A 17,910-nucleotide genomic window follows, 5' to 3' on the forward strand; every position below is an offset into this window, starting at 1 on the left:
AATTAATGATGAGATAAATCTTGTCAGCAGGACTGTCAGAAAAATGATGATATTGTGTTTTAATGGTTTAAATGGAACAAAAATGTGGCTGTCCTCCCTCTCTCTTTCTCCCTCTCTCTCTATAGATGTGTGCGTATGTACGTAAGTAATGCCTAAGTGAATGATCCATAGAGGAGGAAAATAGCCATTCTTTGATGGCAGTTAGCATGAATACAGGTATGCGAATAACTGGAGTGTTTTTTCACACAGATGACATTACTTTTCAGGTGTGAGTGATGTAATGATGAAGCCTGACACAATGCGTTATGGCTGAGTGGAGTGACTAGAGTCATTTCGAAAAGAGCCCCATGCAATCAGGTAACACACAAAGAGTATTGCTTCATTCAAGTCCTTCCAAGTGTGTGTGGGTTCACCCGCTGACCTTGCTGTGTCGCTGAGTTATAATGTACAAGCTATTGACACAAAGGGGTCTTTAGGAGACAAAATAGAGTGACGTTCCACATGGGAATACTTCACAAATGACTTAATAAAATGAAAGTGTTACACAAAAATGGCCAGTTATCTCAATGAGCGGTTTTGATACTGCAAAGTGAATGGTGTGTGCTAAGTGTGTAACTACTTTGATTTCTTTATCTCCATTTGCTATGTTTTTTGCTCTGTATTTTATCCTATGAATAGAAATAATTCTGATTTATCTTGTTGAATACAGAACACAACTTCAACTAATCTAAACTGACTAAACTAATGTGTTTTATTGTCAACTGTTATATTTAGGGAATTGTATTACATGTAAAACATTTTACAGATATATTGCACAGATATTTTCCTGAATTTGTCTTTTTATATTTTAACAATGTATTGTAGTTATTATTTACCCCATACTCAGGATTTGACCACGGCTAAATCAGTCTCACGGACCACCACCAACCACTCACACCCCACATTCATTGGGTGGGGGAAGTGTCTTGCCCAATGAAACAACAGCAGAATATCTACATGAGCTGAAAGTTAGTGTTGTGCTAGAGCTGCGTCTAAAGTTTAGAGAAACAAAATATTTTATCAAAATAAAATGCAGTAAGCGAGGAAGTGAAGCACTGTCTCCCTCTGATACAGATGAGCAGCTGACAACAGAAATATAGTTGATACTGTCGGGGAGAGTCAATATCTGAAGACACTAGTCAAATCCAATATCACACGTTGTCAAAAGTATCAATTTAGTTGTGGTATAATAAAAAAGCAGGTCTGTTTCTATTTTAGCTGCTCACTTGACAGATTGAGAGGTGTTTAGCGTCTCGTTTTGGCTTGTCAGAACAGACGGGGGGCCTCACAACTTCATCTCCACATCTTTCTTGTACACATAGACCCTGACAAACTGACAGCACAGCTCTGCTTCTGATCGACAGGGCCAAGCAGGAGGTATTACACATACACACAAACACACAGGCTCATACGCATCATTCATCCTTAATTCAGAAGGGAGGCCGGAGTGTGAGATGAGGAAGGAAGCCAGATAAAGTTTGACAGGAAAAGAGAAGCGAGCAAGAGACCAAGGCAGACAGAATGAGTGAAAGTCATTTAACTCGTTTGGGAGGGGGAGGATCGCAAGTTAAATTTAATTTGTTACTTAACTTGGGGGAATTTTGAGTTTGAAGGCTCCAAATGCCAGATCTGGGATGCAAGATTTAATTTAATTGCCAGCTGCATCTCTAAGATCTTTGGAAGTGAGCTTGACAGTCAAGCCGCAAACGTACAAGTTGGATTTGTGGTTAAACAAGATTTACAACATATTTTAAAAGTATTGACATTTTTAAGCAAATAAATAGTAGTATTAACTAGAAGTTGCACGGACTAATAAGGTCAAGAATGACAACTTAAATAGGTAGTTGATTAGCTGAAAGAGTAAACAATTCAGTTATTGGTGAAGGAAACAGCTAAATCTCAATCAGGTGTCAATTTAGATAATTGTGCAACTTTTTATACTGAGAAATATATAATGATATAATGATACATTTTAATATTTTATGTTTTAATATGTGTAAGACACACAGTTATGGCCAAGGCATTGTTAGTTCTTATTAGTTTTATACTAGCAAATAAGTAACAGAATAAAACATCCCAGCTAGATTCTAGATTAAGGGTGCACATTAAAAGCTTGTGTCTGTGTACGTACCTCTCTTTACGCTGTCCCACTCCATGTTTTCCCAGCATGTGGGTGCTCAGGTGTTTCTTCATCACAAAGGCCCATCTAGAAAACAAAGATAGAGGTCCTGGGTTAATCAAATGATAGAACACTAACTCTTTGTTTAAGTACACTATCATCGTTCTTTTACATTTCCAGACGTTTCCCAGAATAACATTCAGACAGAACATTAAGCTGTCATAGCAGTTTTAGGTGGAATAACCCTTCTTTTGTTAATTGATGATAGCTATTCATGTGAAACCACTGAATGTATCATTTACTGTGCTAACATTTTACTATATTTGTTTAAGAGTAAAAAGCCATTTTGGGTCTGACAGTTAAAAGACAATGTACAAGAAAAGAGTGCCATATGCAGAACATCAATGCGCCACAAAAATATGCATGCCATTAGACGGATTCCAACACGCATGTACAATATTCTACAATAACACGCACTGCAGTCAAAACTGCCTTGGCACCACAAATTGACATTACCACAGTGTCCTGACTGTAGGAGTGACTGTGTCTCCTAAACAGCATCTGAAAACATAATGAAGAGATGACAGCGCTAACTATACTCTGGACATTCAAGCCGCCTCACCAGTGTTTTCATGCAGTTGCTGTTTCGTTTAGCACCCATCACTTGCGATTATTGTGCACCGGGTGACAGTGACCACATCAGTCGACCAGGGATGGGGCTCCGCAACATGAAAGGGGCCAAGGCGGGAAATGCAGCCCTGTGGTTGGCACTGTCACTGCGCACTGTGCCCTCTTTGTCAATCCTTGTTCCCTCCATTTGGGAAGGTTTTCACTTTGAGTTTTTCCCGGCACAGTAGATCATTATTCTGTTTTCTCTCCAGCAAGCCCGTCTGTGTCTTTCTGAAGCTTTCCTTCTATGTTTTGGAGTCAGTCTATCATGAAGCAAAAGCATAATTATTTTGCCATTTATGTCACCATGTCAGCTTCCCCCAACGTCTGGACACACACACACACACTCAAGAGCCCCGTCCATCACTGCGGCCCCGTAGGCACACACTAACTAACACTACCATAAATATTCATACATGTGCCACTGTTTTGCCTCGTTATCGTCACTCTACATTTTATCATTGCTTCCGAACTCAATCCATCCACATGTCCACAATGTTGCCTCGGAGTTAAACTAACGCGTAGCAAAATCTTGTATACGCCAATAAAGAACAATAACAAGATCATAATGTTCAGTCTTTGTGCTGGAATGAAAAGGACTGTCACTGATGGCATCATCTATAAATACATAAACAGCATAATTAAGAGATTTCTGACAAAATAAGAATGAATGGATATATTTGAGAGAAAATCACGGCCTTAGTGCACACTTGTTTAAGTCGCTGTGTTTAGACGGGAGAAAAAAGCGCTTGCAAACATTTCTGTTAATTATGTATTACAGCTGTCCTTCATAAACCTAATTACTGAGTGCTGAAAGGCAACGGGGCCAATTTGCATATGCACATGAAATACAAGACATATGCAAAATATGATTTTAATTAGCATTCTTTGATTGCAAGGGGTACAAATCAAACTGGCATGTTGTGAGATTCTCATCTCGCCCATTTTTCCTGGATTATTCTCAGAGTGCAACATGGGTAATACTCCGCAGAGGCACCTGGCAAAGACACACACAAACATGCAAATTCAGAATGCCCATCCACAAGCCCAACTAAAACAACACAAGTGGTTAATGCACAACCATGCAAACACATTTATAATGAGTTATTAACCATGACATTATCAGTACAACACACACATGTGATATTTCTGTTAATGTCATGGGAAGTGATTGACAGCACACACTTTCAGACAAGTGCTACCCCAACATCCACACGTTTCAAAACCAAACACAATATAGTGTCTAGAGGGCCACGTCCATTTGTTTAAAAGTGAGTGTAATCAGCCCCCTGCCCTTGTGCGAGTGCACCCCATCCCACTGAGGTCAAGGCTGCAGCTTGTCCCCTGCTGCTGCGGGCATCATCAGCCCAAACCATCAGCCGAGATAGTTATTGTAACAAAGGGATACTTTAACATGCCATTCATCCATATCAATTCTCATCCCCCATGAATTGAACTAATAAGACTGTGCCTGTGCCCTCCAGGGAGGCTCATAATATCTGTTGCAGATATGAAAAAAGGAAAGAGAAAGACAGAGGCTGCTGTTTCACGTTCGACTTTCCCTTCAGACTAATCGGCGCGCCACAGCTCGTTAGGTCCGTGACGTGCCAGAGCTTTACCGATAAGCAGGGGAGACACGGCTCAATTACCCACAGTTACAATCTTTCTCTCTTTTCCCTCCACTGCCTGACGATGAAGAGATAACATGTCAATATTAGATACAAACAACTTCATTTGCCTAATGGTGTTCCTGGATAGGCAAATCTACAGGTCTGGAAGGGATGAAGATCTAAGAAAGGGCCTCGAGCAACACTTGGCACAGAAAAGCTAGAAGCCAACCTTCCCAATCACATGCACACAGCGATTCCCAGGAGGCGCGCATGTAGAGAAAGTGTCAGAAAATATCTCACAAATTTCAGTCTTAAAGGGAGTCATTTGGAAGTTTCAGTATCCTTTCCTTTACACAAATAGTCTCTAAAATACTACATGAATTCAACTACACATATGCTACGAATATTTTTCTTCAGAACAAAAGTTTTCTGTCTACCATTTTCAATTTGCAACCGTGCAACATGGACAAATCTATGAGCTGAAAAATGTGCCAGGAGTTGAACAAACTTCTGTATTGTAATTGGTTAAAAGGTAAGCGGAAAGCCATTAGAGCCACCAGATGTAGGAGGCACTCAACCCTCACCAGGCAGAGCTACTGGTCCCTGCAGAGGAATAGCACACTTCCATGGGGCACAGATGTACGCAGGAGACGAGGGTGCTCTCAGAAGTTATGGGACTATGGTTGAGCTCTTTTAGAGAGGACATACACAGCACCACACAGACACAGAGTTTTCAGAGGTCCGCTGAGCCCCAAAGAAATGAGTGCGTGTGGGCCCATCCTGTGCCAGGCCTAATGATGGCCTCCACCTGCTGCTTTAATGTCACAGCTGGATCGGCCTCCATCCCTCACTGACTGCGGCTCCCATCAGCAGCAGGTAGCTCCCCAATGCACTCTTTCCCCCTCCATCTCCCCTCACAGCCAGGCCTCCCTCATCTGCCGTAGACGCATCGGAATAGACTATATGATCCATCTGTCGCCGCTTAGATTCACTGTGTAGAAACACAAAATCACCTGTCATTTGATTGTCATAGTATTGTGTAATGGTTTCTACTGCTGTATAGCAGAATAGACTCGGCTTGTTGGAAGAACATAACAATATGTATTGAATATTTAAAATAACAGACTTTCGCATGTCTTTAACTCAGCAGTCATGGGTTTATAAGTAGATTATAAATTGAACATTAGTCAGGGGGCAATCACAGAGCTGATACAATTTTAAAAAGCTGAGGTCATTTTTAATAGTTTTACTTATACACTTACTTTATATATATTAAATATACTTGATATTCTAATAGTGCATAGCTCCAAAACAACAATAGTATTTTGCTCTAAATACTTCTCCGACCTCTACAACTATTAGCCTATTCATCAAAAATCTCGGTCCACAGCAAATAATACAGTACATCCCCCAATTGGCTGATCTTATTGATAGACTATAGTAAAACTACTATACTTTTGTTAAAACAATGTTGACAGCAGTTATCATACTTCTGAGAAAACAACATGATGTGTTTTTAGTAAATAAAGTGAGTGAAAAGAGCTAGACAGGTAAGTTGAAATGTCTAATGTGAGTGGCTTTGACAGGCAGCCGAACTGACGGAAGAAACAAACCAACACTTGGCTGACAGCAACCCCGGAGCGCAGAGACAGCTGCCGACATGCTAGACAGACAGATAAACAGACAGGAACAAGAAGTGCTGAGATTAGACTGTTATTGACAGTCAGAGTGACTGTTTCCTGCCACAGACGGGCAGGCAAACATCAAGAATAAAAACTCAAGAAAGAGCCATTCTGCTGAGTTTACAGGCTAACTTTAATGGATGTTCTACAAGTCAGCCTATAGCAGCACATCGGGAGAACTAAATGTGGTGTCAAATTTTCAGATGCAGAGATAGATGGTGATGGAGGAATAGAGAAAGAAAAGCCACAGGAGACAAGAGGGGAAGAAACAAGAATATATGAAAAAATCATAATGGAGTAGTGAGATAAGTCACAGTGAATGTGAACGAGAGAAAGACGCAGAGGCAAATGCAGTTTGTGGTGCTGTTGCTTTGTTTGATTGAAGTAAGGAGACTTTGCATCAATATTGCTTTGGCTTCGAAGAGATCTGCTTACGGAAGTGTGCCATAATGCAGCAGATACTGGGGAGGAAAATAAATAAATAAAACATCTGAATTGATTTTGCTTTCATGCCCATGCCAATACTGGATCTATTCTAAGATGATCTTGATAAAAATACAGAAGGAAAAGAGTTTCTCTGACATCTGCTCTGTGTCAAGTCTGAATGAAAGAGACGCATCTCACTTATGATGCTGAAGCCCGTCATGTGCACATTTTGTCCTCCATCCTAGACGAGGTACATAAAAAGCTCTGTGCCTCTCCAAAGGGTTTTTTGGATCATCTGCTGAGGCAGGTGATGGGCCTTGACGGATTGATTGAGGCAAAGTTCTCATCGACAGTGGCAGCGCCCCATAGAGCTCCCAGCTCCAGTGCACACTGTTCCATTAAAGGATCATTTAGAGGAGAGCAAGTTCCACCTGCACTTATGCAGAGCACAGCCTAATGTGAGATGAAACAGACATTTCCAAGCTACGGGAAGACAGGGAGGAAGGAAGAGAAAAGATGTAATAAAAAAATCAGTCCGCTCCCAACAGCGCATTTCCATCTTCAAGAGAATACCGATTGATGAAGTCATCTATTATTGATATGATCATCGTTATGCGCCTGTGGCACTTTCAATGTTACAGAGCCCCCAGTGCAGGGCGCCATAGCACTGTTTGCATATTCTGCTACTCAGCTTCATTATATTTTCTAATTAAGCTCTTTAATTTAGGATTTAAATCTTAAGTGAGGGGGGAAAAGTTGAAAATGCTGAACAAGAAAGAATAATACTGGGCATCAAGATGAAAGCAGACAGTTACACAAATGGCTGCAACACTTTTCAACAAACACATCCATTGTGTGGAATCAGCAAAAAATAAGATTCATTTTTTTTATTGATGGCAACGCTGTTCACTACAAACAAAAGAACAAGTGCTGGGAAACATTTGAAATGAAATACATAACGTCTTAAAGTAGTGTTGGGTACTGGGAGGTGAAAAAGTCTCATTTTACACAACAAAACAAAATGAATCAAAAATGCAGGCTGTTAAAGGCTGTTAGCTTCTTTTGCTAATGCATCCCTCTCTCATTTCTTTCTTCTCCTCCTCTCTGCAGTGCAGTTAAAGATATGAAAAATATATGGGCTTTTTTCCTCTTCCCCCTCTCTTTTCCTCCGCGCCGTGTTAAATCATTAAAGAGAAGTCCTGCTCATTATCTCTCTAAACAAAACTTCTCTTAAACCAAATAAATCACCGTTGTGCAGCGCAACTAACAGCCGTGAAGGGATAAATTACAAAGCGGCTCACTGGCAGCGTTGGTATTTTAAAAAGCTTGCTGCACAATTTTTGTGATGTGCGGTAATTTGTAATCCAGGTTTCCTTATGTTTCGAAGGTCTCTTTAGGTGTGTATTGGGAGCACTGGGGTACGAGGTGAAGACTGGGAGCTTGTTCTTTACATTGTTAATGTTATTACGCCTGATATGGCAAAAACATCCACAGATAAAAGGGAAAGATTTGATCAGATTTCCACAATGATATTAAAATGTATAGATCAATGTGCAATTTTTATTTATGTACTTTCAACACCTTTCATATATCTGCATTAATAAACACAGATTAGCCATGTTTTTGACTGAAACTTTATCTGATCACAATTATTGCCCGAGTCTTCATAATAAACACCACAGCAAACCCTTATCTGGTGCTAAACAGTCTAATTGGGGCCACTATCCGCTTCTCTCACCTCTGCACACTGTTCTGGCCCCGACTCGAGATCCTTCTGGGAGCAGAGATGAGCCCCTGAACGAGCGACCTGCCTGGCCCCCAGTGGGCAGATTAAACTGGGATAACAGAGAAGCACTTGGGTCCGTTTACAACACCAAGCCTTTTCTGGCCTCTGGAGGATACAGAGCAACACCAGCCCTGAGACCTTAAGCCCTCATACACACGCAAGGAAACTAACTCCCCGATATGATTTATTTAGTGTGTCCACTGTAGTTGCCATTTGCAATCCCTTGAAAACAAATTAACAGTAACATTCTAAAGTTTTCCTTTAGGGGTCGCCGCAGCAGATCAACTGCTTCTGGGTCTTGCCTGTTGGTTTTGGCGACTGATGTACTTTCTAACCATATCCATTTATCTAGGCTTGGAACAAAAAGTACCAAAAAGTGGGAACACTTTAAAGAGAACAAAGCACAGGACATGAATTAAGTTTCCAATAGATTAATTAAGTGTAGGGGTAGGTAATATTGACAAAAAGTAATATAGTCAGGCAATATTATGTCTTTATACTTATTACTTGAGGTTTAATTATCAGACAAATTAATAAAGAACGTGCAGAAACATCATACTCAATATACTCGATATACTCAATTTTACACTTGTACATATCTTCAAAACAGCATTCATGTCGATATCTTTATTTTAATAAATTGCCCACCTCTAATTAAGTGTATTTAAATGTTACTATTGTAAGTCTGCATCCCTCGTTCAGCCTTGTGTACTACCATTGCTGCTGTTATTATCACCGTAGAACCCATACAGTAATAAAAAGTGCCGTCAAAGGTTTATGGTCTAAGATGAAAAATCAAAGCAGAAGAAAAGGATGTGAACAATGTGAAAAACTGCAAAAGACAGCCCTTAATTTTCATTGTTGTTTTGTTGACTGTTCCCACACATTAAAACTGAGCAGGCTGACATGACAAGCAAGACTTGTACTTCTCTCGCTATAGTTTTGCTAAAGCACATAATCCATAAAACATAAGGGCTCACTATTGACGTTCATTTTTTCCCTCTTTTCTCCAGCGTCTTGAGTGAAGGGCGTAGCTGGATGTCAGGCCTGTCTGTTGGCCAGATACCACTCTCATTATCCTTGCGCCTCTCGAAAGAGCAGCTAAGGTCACTCTGCAAACCAACAAAATGAGCCATTACGGCATCAGTAGAACGCACGGAGCATTATTAGGTGCTTAACAGTAGGAGGGATATAGCAGCAGAATTCTACAAATTGAAAGATCACAGTGCTGTAGTACAAAGAAACTTTTCTACAACACAGAAGTATTTTCATACAACTTTTATACAAGCTCACACAGCACATGTGCGGTATGAGCTTGAATCCAGCTCCCGTCTGCTGCCCAGTCTCATCACCATTTCCCACTACAATGTCCTTTCCTGTCATAGGCCAAAAAATATATTTGAAAACTTTTTGTTATACTATGTTTGTGTATAAAATGCAATGTGAAGTAAAAATCTTAACTAGAATTGTAAGTAATTTAAAAGTAGAAATAGCAAGGTCATATAGTCACAATTCCTATCCCAGTCAATCTGGTACTTAAAATATCCAGAATAACACGGCTGGTCTTTAAGTACATCGAGTGTAAACGTTGCTTATAAATTCACAATGCACAGTTTAAGTGTTGTTATAGATGCTAAGCCTCCTACTCAGAGCACAGGCACTTTTCTACACCTCTCAGGAAGTATGCACACACACAAAAGACGTCTTTGTTTGGCTATTGCTGCCGTTGTCTTGACACCCACCATCTGCCGCCCCGGCAACTGAGGAGCGCGAAGAGATGAGTTTCTCTCTGGAAACTTGCCCTCCACCTCAGAAAAAAATACCCCACCCCCACCTTCCATAAAAACACTAGGTTTCAGGCCTCCCTCCCACTGTGGACATTCTGTGATGCTCCACAAGTTGAATCACTGCTCAATAACAAAACACTTTTCACTTTTTGGGCCACCTATTTGTGATTATATCAAAACACATACAAGCTTTTTAACTCTTTTTATAGCCCTGTGAAGACCCAAGACTCCAATACAGGCTGTTTATTAAAGCTCGGTGTCAAAGGGATCTGGGCAAATTGCAAAGGTCCCTACTCAATCTGTAGATGTGGGATACGTCATGCCAAACAAGCTCTCAAATGCAAATAAATATATAAATAAATAAGTAAATAAAGTGTGCTATGCAGATGAGGGTGACAAAGCCTCCATCTCGGCCCGATCTGCGGCAGGCTGGCCATTTATCACTTGCACATGCAAACGCAAAACTGCTCTGGTCCTTAGCATATTCACATATTCTAATGAAGGCATGCATGCAAATGAGAATGACCTTTTCCTTTTGGCTGATTTTTTTTTTTTTTTTTTTACAACTTTACATTAAGAGAAGCAGAGTGGGTGAGAGAAGTATAATGGCTATTAGAGTGACAGGCTGAGTATGTGACGTTGTGATCTAAACTCAGGGACGCAGTAATTAGGCTAATCTATTACCAGACGGCGCCTGTCAAAGATCTTTATGGCAAAGGACGAACTTGTCACATGCCTTTTTTATAAAAAATGGCAAGAGATTTTTCAAAGGTGGTCAGTTAAAATAGCAGAAAAACTGTAAGTAGCAGCAGAAAACACGGTGAACAGGAATCTAGGGTGTGCTACTTGCCCAGTGACACACTGCTGCTCCTCACCCCTGGAAGTTAACCAGCATAAAAAACTAGATACTAATGTATCCTAAAACTATTATAAAAACTAGATACTCCTTCAATACAAAACTTTTAATTAAGTAATCACAGGACAGAATTTGACTTTTATTTTTTAGAAAAATCTTGAGCTTTATTAGAAGTACCACATGGTACCATAAAGAAATAACTTTTCTTGTTTTTGTTATTACATTCTTGGCTAATAAAAGATTGTTTTAATGTTCATTGTGGAATCGAAATTGGTATCGAGCCTATTCCTTCTAAATTGTGACTACTCACATTAGAGCACAATTCCATGCACCTGGAAAGCAGGGCATAGTAACAATTCATATTAAAAATAAAGCAAAATGTCTTACTATTGAATTTATAAACTGCAATGTGTGTTACGTTTTACCAAAACGATTGGAAATCAGAGCATTTAAAGATTATGTGAACAATTGTACATAACATTTTGAGACTGAATGGCGAGATATTCTCTCTCATTCACATTTAAAGTACAAACAAAACAAAACCCATCCAACACTAACATGGTATCTGTTTAAATGAACATAGACAGTCATGCCCGAACCAGCTTTGTGGTGTTTGACTTGACTATTTTAGTCCTCTCCTTAATGTCACCAGTGGTCAGTGAAAGGGGAGTGAACAGTGGCCAGTAGTGGCACCTCCCCTGATGTCCACTGGGAGGCCAGAGAGAGAAAGTTATGCCTCCTTTCAGTGACTTTGAACTTTCTCAGATGAGACATAAATATTGAAATATTGAAATGAAAGATGCGGCAGGCACAATGGGGCTGTGGAGAGGGGTGGTGGTGGATGTAGACGGATGGGGAGGGGGGAGAACAGACAGGAGGCCCACTGAGAGAAGAGACAAGGCCCTCACCCCTCTGCCAGCCTGCATTCTCGCCGCTCGACAGTTATGGATAGGAAACATTACTGCTGCTGGTAATTAAAGCAAAAACTAATACTGTCTCTTGGATGAGGGGGTTTCATAGTGCTCATCCATTTGTCACTGCGGTGCACTTGCCAAGGCCAGATTAAATCACACACATATTTAGTCCTGCTGTGCTTTGACCGCATCTATCCATCTATCTGTCCATCTGTCTATATATCACCAATGCAATCGTAAAATTATAAACAGTTGATTCATTCAGTGGCACTTCACCACTTTGAATGCTAGTATCTGCTTTCAAAAACAGATGTAGGTCATTTTCACAGAAGACTTAGGCAGTAAGTGAGTGAGCGGCAGTGAAAAGGCCAGTGGCTGGGAGGAGGAGAGGAAGGGTGGGGGGGTAGCGTGTCACCCGTTGGAGGAGATCACTGACACCGAGCATGTCACAGACTGACGGAGCCACTCTGCTAGGACCAGGCCCCTCCAGCGCTGTCACAGGAACCAGCCGCTGCAGATACTGACACTACCAGCCCCTGTGACAGGCCAAACATGAGTCGTCACTGCTCCCATCATAGACAGGCCCTGACAGCACACAGACGCACTGAGGGAAGTGAGGGAGATTATACAGGAGAGGGGGAAATAAAGATACCGATAGACAAATGGGCAAACGAGTCAACTAAACAGTCCAGTAATAACGTCAGGCGTTTACAGGTGAACGTTCGATTGAGGCTTAATCTCACTTTGGATAGTTCTGTGTAGATATGTAAACCATAGACTTGTTTGACTTGACTGGATACACACTCAAGCGCTCTTTAAATCAAACACTAAAATCATTTAAAACACAAAGGTATAGGTACAAAAAAAAATATGAGGACATTTGACCAAAGCAGACTGGGGGAAGGTGAATGATACTGTTGGTACAATAGTACAGATGGAAATCTTGTGATTTGAGTGGAAAACAAGGACAGGGAGGGGTGATGTCAAAAGGAGAAAGGGCACCAAACAGAAAAAAGGGAAACACAAGACTGGAAGTGTAGGACCACAAGAGAGTGCTGCGGCCAGACTGATCGCTGTTGATCTTCACGATAAGCGCTCCCGACAACTTGTGACCAAAGTGGCGCTCCGACACTAATCGGCCGTGAAGGCTGACCCGCAGCGAGGCAGCACAGTTCACATCGTATAGGCCCAGCACCAGCGCTGCGACGAGATGGACCCCGACAGGAGACATCCAGGCATCAAAACTCCCTGAGAATCTGCGACATAGCTTCAGTGCACAGTGAGAAGAACATAAGAGAGAGGGGAAAAACGGGGCAGTGATACTCGGTGCTCTTGGCAGTGGCGGCAGAGACATATCTGAGTAAAGATGAACAGAAGGACACAGGCAAAGGAGAATGGGCAGAGAGGAAGTGTCTGGGGGAAGGGACAGGGACGAAACATATGAGCAGAGTAGACAAGAAAAAAAAGAGATCAATTTTATTGACGGTCATCTGTAAGCTGGACAGAGACAAACTGGCCACTAACCTTGAACTGTGTAATCCTGCTTTTGAGATGTACGGAGTGAGGAAAGACTAACTAAGTCTCCAGAGGAATAAAGAACAAAAGTCCAGCATAGACACAAGAGAGAGTCTGACCATTTTGTGTATTGGTATTTTGTCAAATGATAAAGTTTAAACTGCTTTTATGAGCAGTGTTCTTCCACATCAGTTAATTGTAGACCAATATAATAAACTATTGAATACATTTGTGATTCCCTTCTCATTTGTGTTCACTGACTTTCATTTAATGGCCCAAAGCTCTCCAGTCTCAAAGTTTACTGAATATGTTTACGTTATCCTGTGTTACGTAATAGACCTGCACATGGGGGGCTCTGGCCGTTTGGAACCCACAGTATCTATTCAATAAGTTGCTGTGTCATGCGATGCACACTTATAGGAGGTGCACCTGTGTTTATATCTGCTCTAGTGTTTGGAACCTGCGCTTATAGAAGGAGATGCTGTGTGACAGAGAAGCAGGTTCCGGTGACAGCACTGTATGCAGAGGAGTGCTGATGTGTACTTCATTTTTTACAAGAAGACACAACAATTCTGTGACACAGGTCTAATTTGCAATCTCATTTTGCAATTTAATCCCTGAAGACCTCTGACTGGCTGGGCCTGGGACAAAAGTAGGCATTTGAATAATAGTAATGTGCCACAGCGTTTGTGAAATTGTGATACATTTCACTACATTTGTCGCTTGTTGTTTTGAGAAAGGAAATGTTTTTATGTAATACAGATGAAGTACTGGTATTCACAGTTTTGGTAATTCAAATAAGTGCAGTCTAAGAACAGTTTTGAATAATGTATCTGTTTAAAATGATTGTTTTGTAAATCAGTATTGTGAGCTATGTGCCATATCAAATTACGAGGAACCCTGTGACTCCCAGCCCAGTAACAGGCATTAAGTCAGACCCTCTATGTAAATGTATCTTAATTTTATTTTATTTTTAATACCAGAGACTGCTATATTCTGACCTACAAGCCTCAATAACCACAATAAAGAACATGAACAATTATTCTAATGAGCATTTATTTATTTTTTTATTCCATTTTTAATAGCCATCAACACGCCACATGCCGCTATTAAACTGTTACGGCTACAATCATATCTGGCAATATCAATCATGTGTGGAATTCTCTGCTCCCGGGCAATTAATACTAAGGTGCAGATTGTGCACTTCCAACTATTCAATAGATATCAAATTGTGGTTTTACTAAAAAATACTTGTTTTTGGGGATGGTATTGAATTTTAACTGACACACACATGACTGAGGCACTAAAAATCCTTTCTTCTCTCCTTTTGACAAAATGCCAATAGCCTTAATAATGGCATTCAACCTAATTACCAACACAGGAATATAGCTGTCAATCTCAGAAATGCTCAGAGCCAACCACACAAACACACACTCAGTTTATATATATATATATATATATATATATATATATATATATATATATATATATATATATATATATATATATATATATCAGAGACAGAGGCACGGCTTCTAGAAATATTCCCATATTGATCTGTTGTGGGAAGATGCTATCTCTTTACATGAGGAGCAGACCACTGGAGCCAGAGCACACCGCCGCACACTCATGTTCAAATACATGAGTAGTATTACTACAAACACATGACACACTGAAGCCGAGTGAAAACTATCATTTACAAAAACACAAACATAGGCCACAAACCACACACACTTAACAAATGGCATTAATATTGCAGAAATAAAGATACATAAAAGTATATACCGTCTCAAGAGGCAAAAATAGAATTCTGTGCAATTTCAAGACAGCCAAAAAACTTGTTATTCATTTATTTATTGCTGGTTAAAATTACGTACACCGTTTACACAAACATTTTAGCTTCTGCCTTAAAGAAAACATAAAAGTTACATTTATTACAATGTTTGTACTGTGTGCCACAAAAGGACTGGAGTTATACAGCATGGTGCATGCCATTAGTTGTGACGGCTCAAGCTTATACCGTTTCTGTGCTTACGGTATATCGCAAATACGACCATCACTTTTCATTACCTGCTGTTTCCTGCTGAGCTTCACTCTATCATTGCCACGGCATGCTAATGTAAAGCCAGATACTGTCATGTAAATTAAACTGTTTTGTTTGCCTCCCTCCTTCGGCTGATTGTCAGAGCCACTTGCCAGGAGCAGCAGGTGTGTTTGTTTGTGTGGGAGTGCAGCGGTGTGTGTGGCTGCTCCCTGCACACGAGCCACTGTGCACTGCAACAAGTGAGCTTGCCGCCTGTGTGCACGAGCAGTGTAATCTGAAACTAAAACGATACGCTGCGCAAACCTCTCACTCAGCCAGATGTGCTCCTGACCCGAGCTCAGCCACTGAAATGCAAAGTCGGGTGCCTACTTTGGCGCTTTCCCCTGGAGTGGCTACAACCAACTGTCACAAACAATGGGAGAATATGCATATCGTGGGCTAGAGTTTGCTACAACATGGTCTTAATGTAAATCATATTTCACAGGTTTCCCAGAGACAAGCCAGTCAGCCACCCAAGCAGTCACCCAGTCAGGCACCCAGCCACAGTAGCGCTCCCCTGTTTCTGCTAGGCAAGTGCCACTGGGTAATTGACAGTGCACGGAGAGGGAAAAAAACTGTTTATAACACAATCTTAAAATATGGGAACTCAAGTGTTCATTTGCAGACACAGTAAAATATCAAATGGCACTAGAGAGAGCTAAGGAGCCGGCATGATTCCTCATTAGGAGACAGACGACGATGACTCTTCTTTAATTAGACAAAGGGTTTGTGAGTGTCAACTGACATGTGTTAACTAGACAAACAATTCCTCAGCATCTGCAGAGAGAGACGTAGGAAGCTGCACTTCCCTCAAATCAGGCTGGCAGCTTTGAAAAAGAATTTAGTTCTGCTGCGAGGGCAGTGTGTTAACTAGAGGTATTTTTACACAGTTCAAGGAGTTATTTTACAGCATTTGAAGGATTTTACTCAGTTGTTTTGTTGTATAAGCGCACTACATTCTTATGGACAGGTTGTTTTTTTCACTTCAAAACAGGTTTATACTTCTTGACTTAATATTTAGTAAAATCTTACATTTTTTGAAATATTGACAACCACATTCATCAGTCCCTGTAGAAATGTCCAGCAACAAACTCTTTCATCTGTCATAGGGCATTATTCATCACTCCCCTATTCCCTGTTTGGTTTCTCAGACCCCAAAACAAAACAACAGCGCGCTATAGCAACGTCAGTGTGATCGTGCGACAGAAGTGAGGTAATGTAAACACAGACCAACTTCAAGTCAGTTAGGCCTGCGTGATGAGAAGACCACGTGTGTCAGTGTAGATCGGTCAGTCCTACACTAAAGCAGAGCAGATGGCAACAGGGCAGGAAACGAGAAAAGGACACCTCAAACCAGGATGAGAAAAACAACAGAGTACATATATTTTAATGTGTGTCGACCAGAAATTATGAAAAGCTTTCTGCTCATGCACACTTATGAATGGCAGGCATTACACAGGCATAGTTTCTTTTTACTTGTGACTATAAACTAGAGATGCACAATTCCACAGTTTCTTAAACCTTTGGGAGCCCTTATAAGCCAAAAATTGGTTAGCCAGGCAAAAAGTTATTGAAATTGTGAAAAAACAGAACTAGACAATTTTTTTACTTAAAGTTTGTAGCGGTCCAAACTTATTCATCACTTTTCTACAGCATTCCAAGCATTCTTCTGTACCGTAATGCGTTTACAAGTGAATTTCACAACTTTCAGAGGCTAGAGCCGAGTTGGACATAAAGCGCCAACAAGAGCTAGAATGCTAAAAGCCTGCTAGTGCAGCGTTACTTCACGGGCAGAATACTTTGAAAATATATATCGTTTAGCTAAATATAGGTACCAGCAGGTAAATCAGAAGCTGCAAGTATTCTGAATCATATTTAACATTCAAATATAATATAACATTTACAAAAAATATATATTTATACAATGAATGCTAGCCAATATGTGTCCGCTACTGCTTAATAAAACATAAGAATCCTATTTATGTGGTATTTGTTTTAGTTGTGGTTGAACTCCCCTGACGTTCCAAAGACTTGGGACAAAGAACATTTGATCTGTGAGTTTCATTGACCCGGGGGCTCCGTATGTTCCTTTGCACAATCCCACAAACGCCTGGCTGGGTGTCCCTCACCATGGGCTGGCTTTAATGACTAACGATGAAGGGGGACCACAAACAACTGTCCTTGGTGGGTATCTTGTTCACTTAAAGGGCAACTCGGCGACTGGCCTGCAAACCACAGCGCCAGTGAGGGACCCGAGAAAAAACAACTTAGACGGATCAACAGCGACAGGATACCAAGCGAGGTGTGTTATCCGATACAAGCAGGGAAATGGACATGCAAAAGAAAAGATCACAATGTTGAGAGCACCTGTATTTTTGTTTGCCTTCACGGATATTGGTCAACAAGTAAAAACTCCTTGTGAGC

General features: G+C 40.8%; 1 protein-coding gene across 1 annotated transcript in view; it reads right to left on the minus strand.

The window, feature by feature from the left end:
- znf407 (zinc finger protein 407) overlaps window positions 1-17,910 on the minus strand; it is a 128,927-nt gene that overhangs the window by 70,564 nt on the left and 40,453 nt on the right. The window contains exon 5 of the mRNA XM_072460399.1: window positions 2,171-2,245. Coding sequence (XP_072316500.1) covers window positions 2,171-2,245 — 75 coding nt within the window. The remainder of the gene's footprint in view (window positions 1-2,170; window positions 2,246-17,910) is intronic.

Source organism: Eucyclogobius newberryi, unplaced genomic scaffold, assembly GCF_026437365.1.
Source record: "Eucyclogobius newberryi isolate DKJ021-1_F unplaced genomic scaffold, fEucNew1.0.hap1 SCAF_3, whole genome shotgun sequence".
Taxonomy (NCBI): domain Eukaryota; kingdom Metazoa; phylum Chordata; class Actinopteri; order Gobiiformes; family Gobiidae; genus Eucyclogobius; species Eucyclogobius newberryi.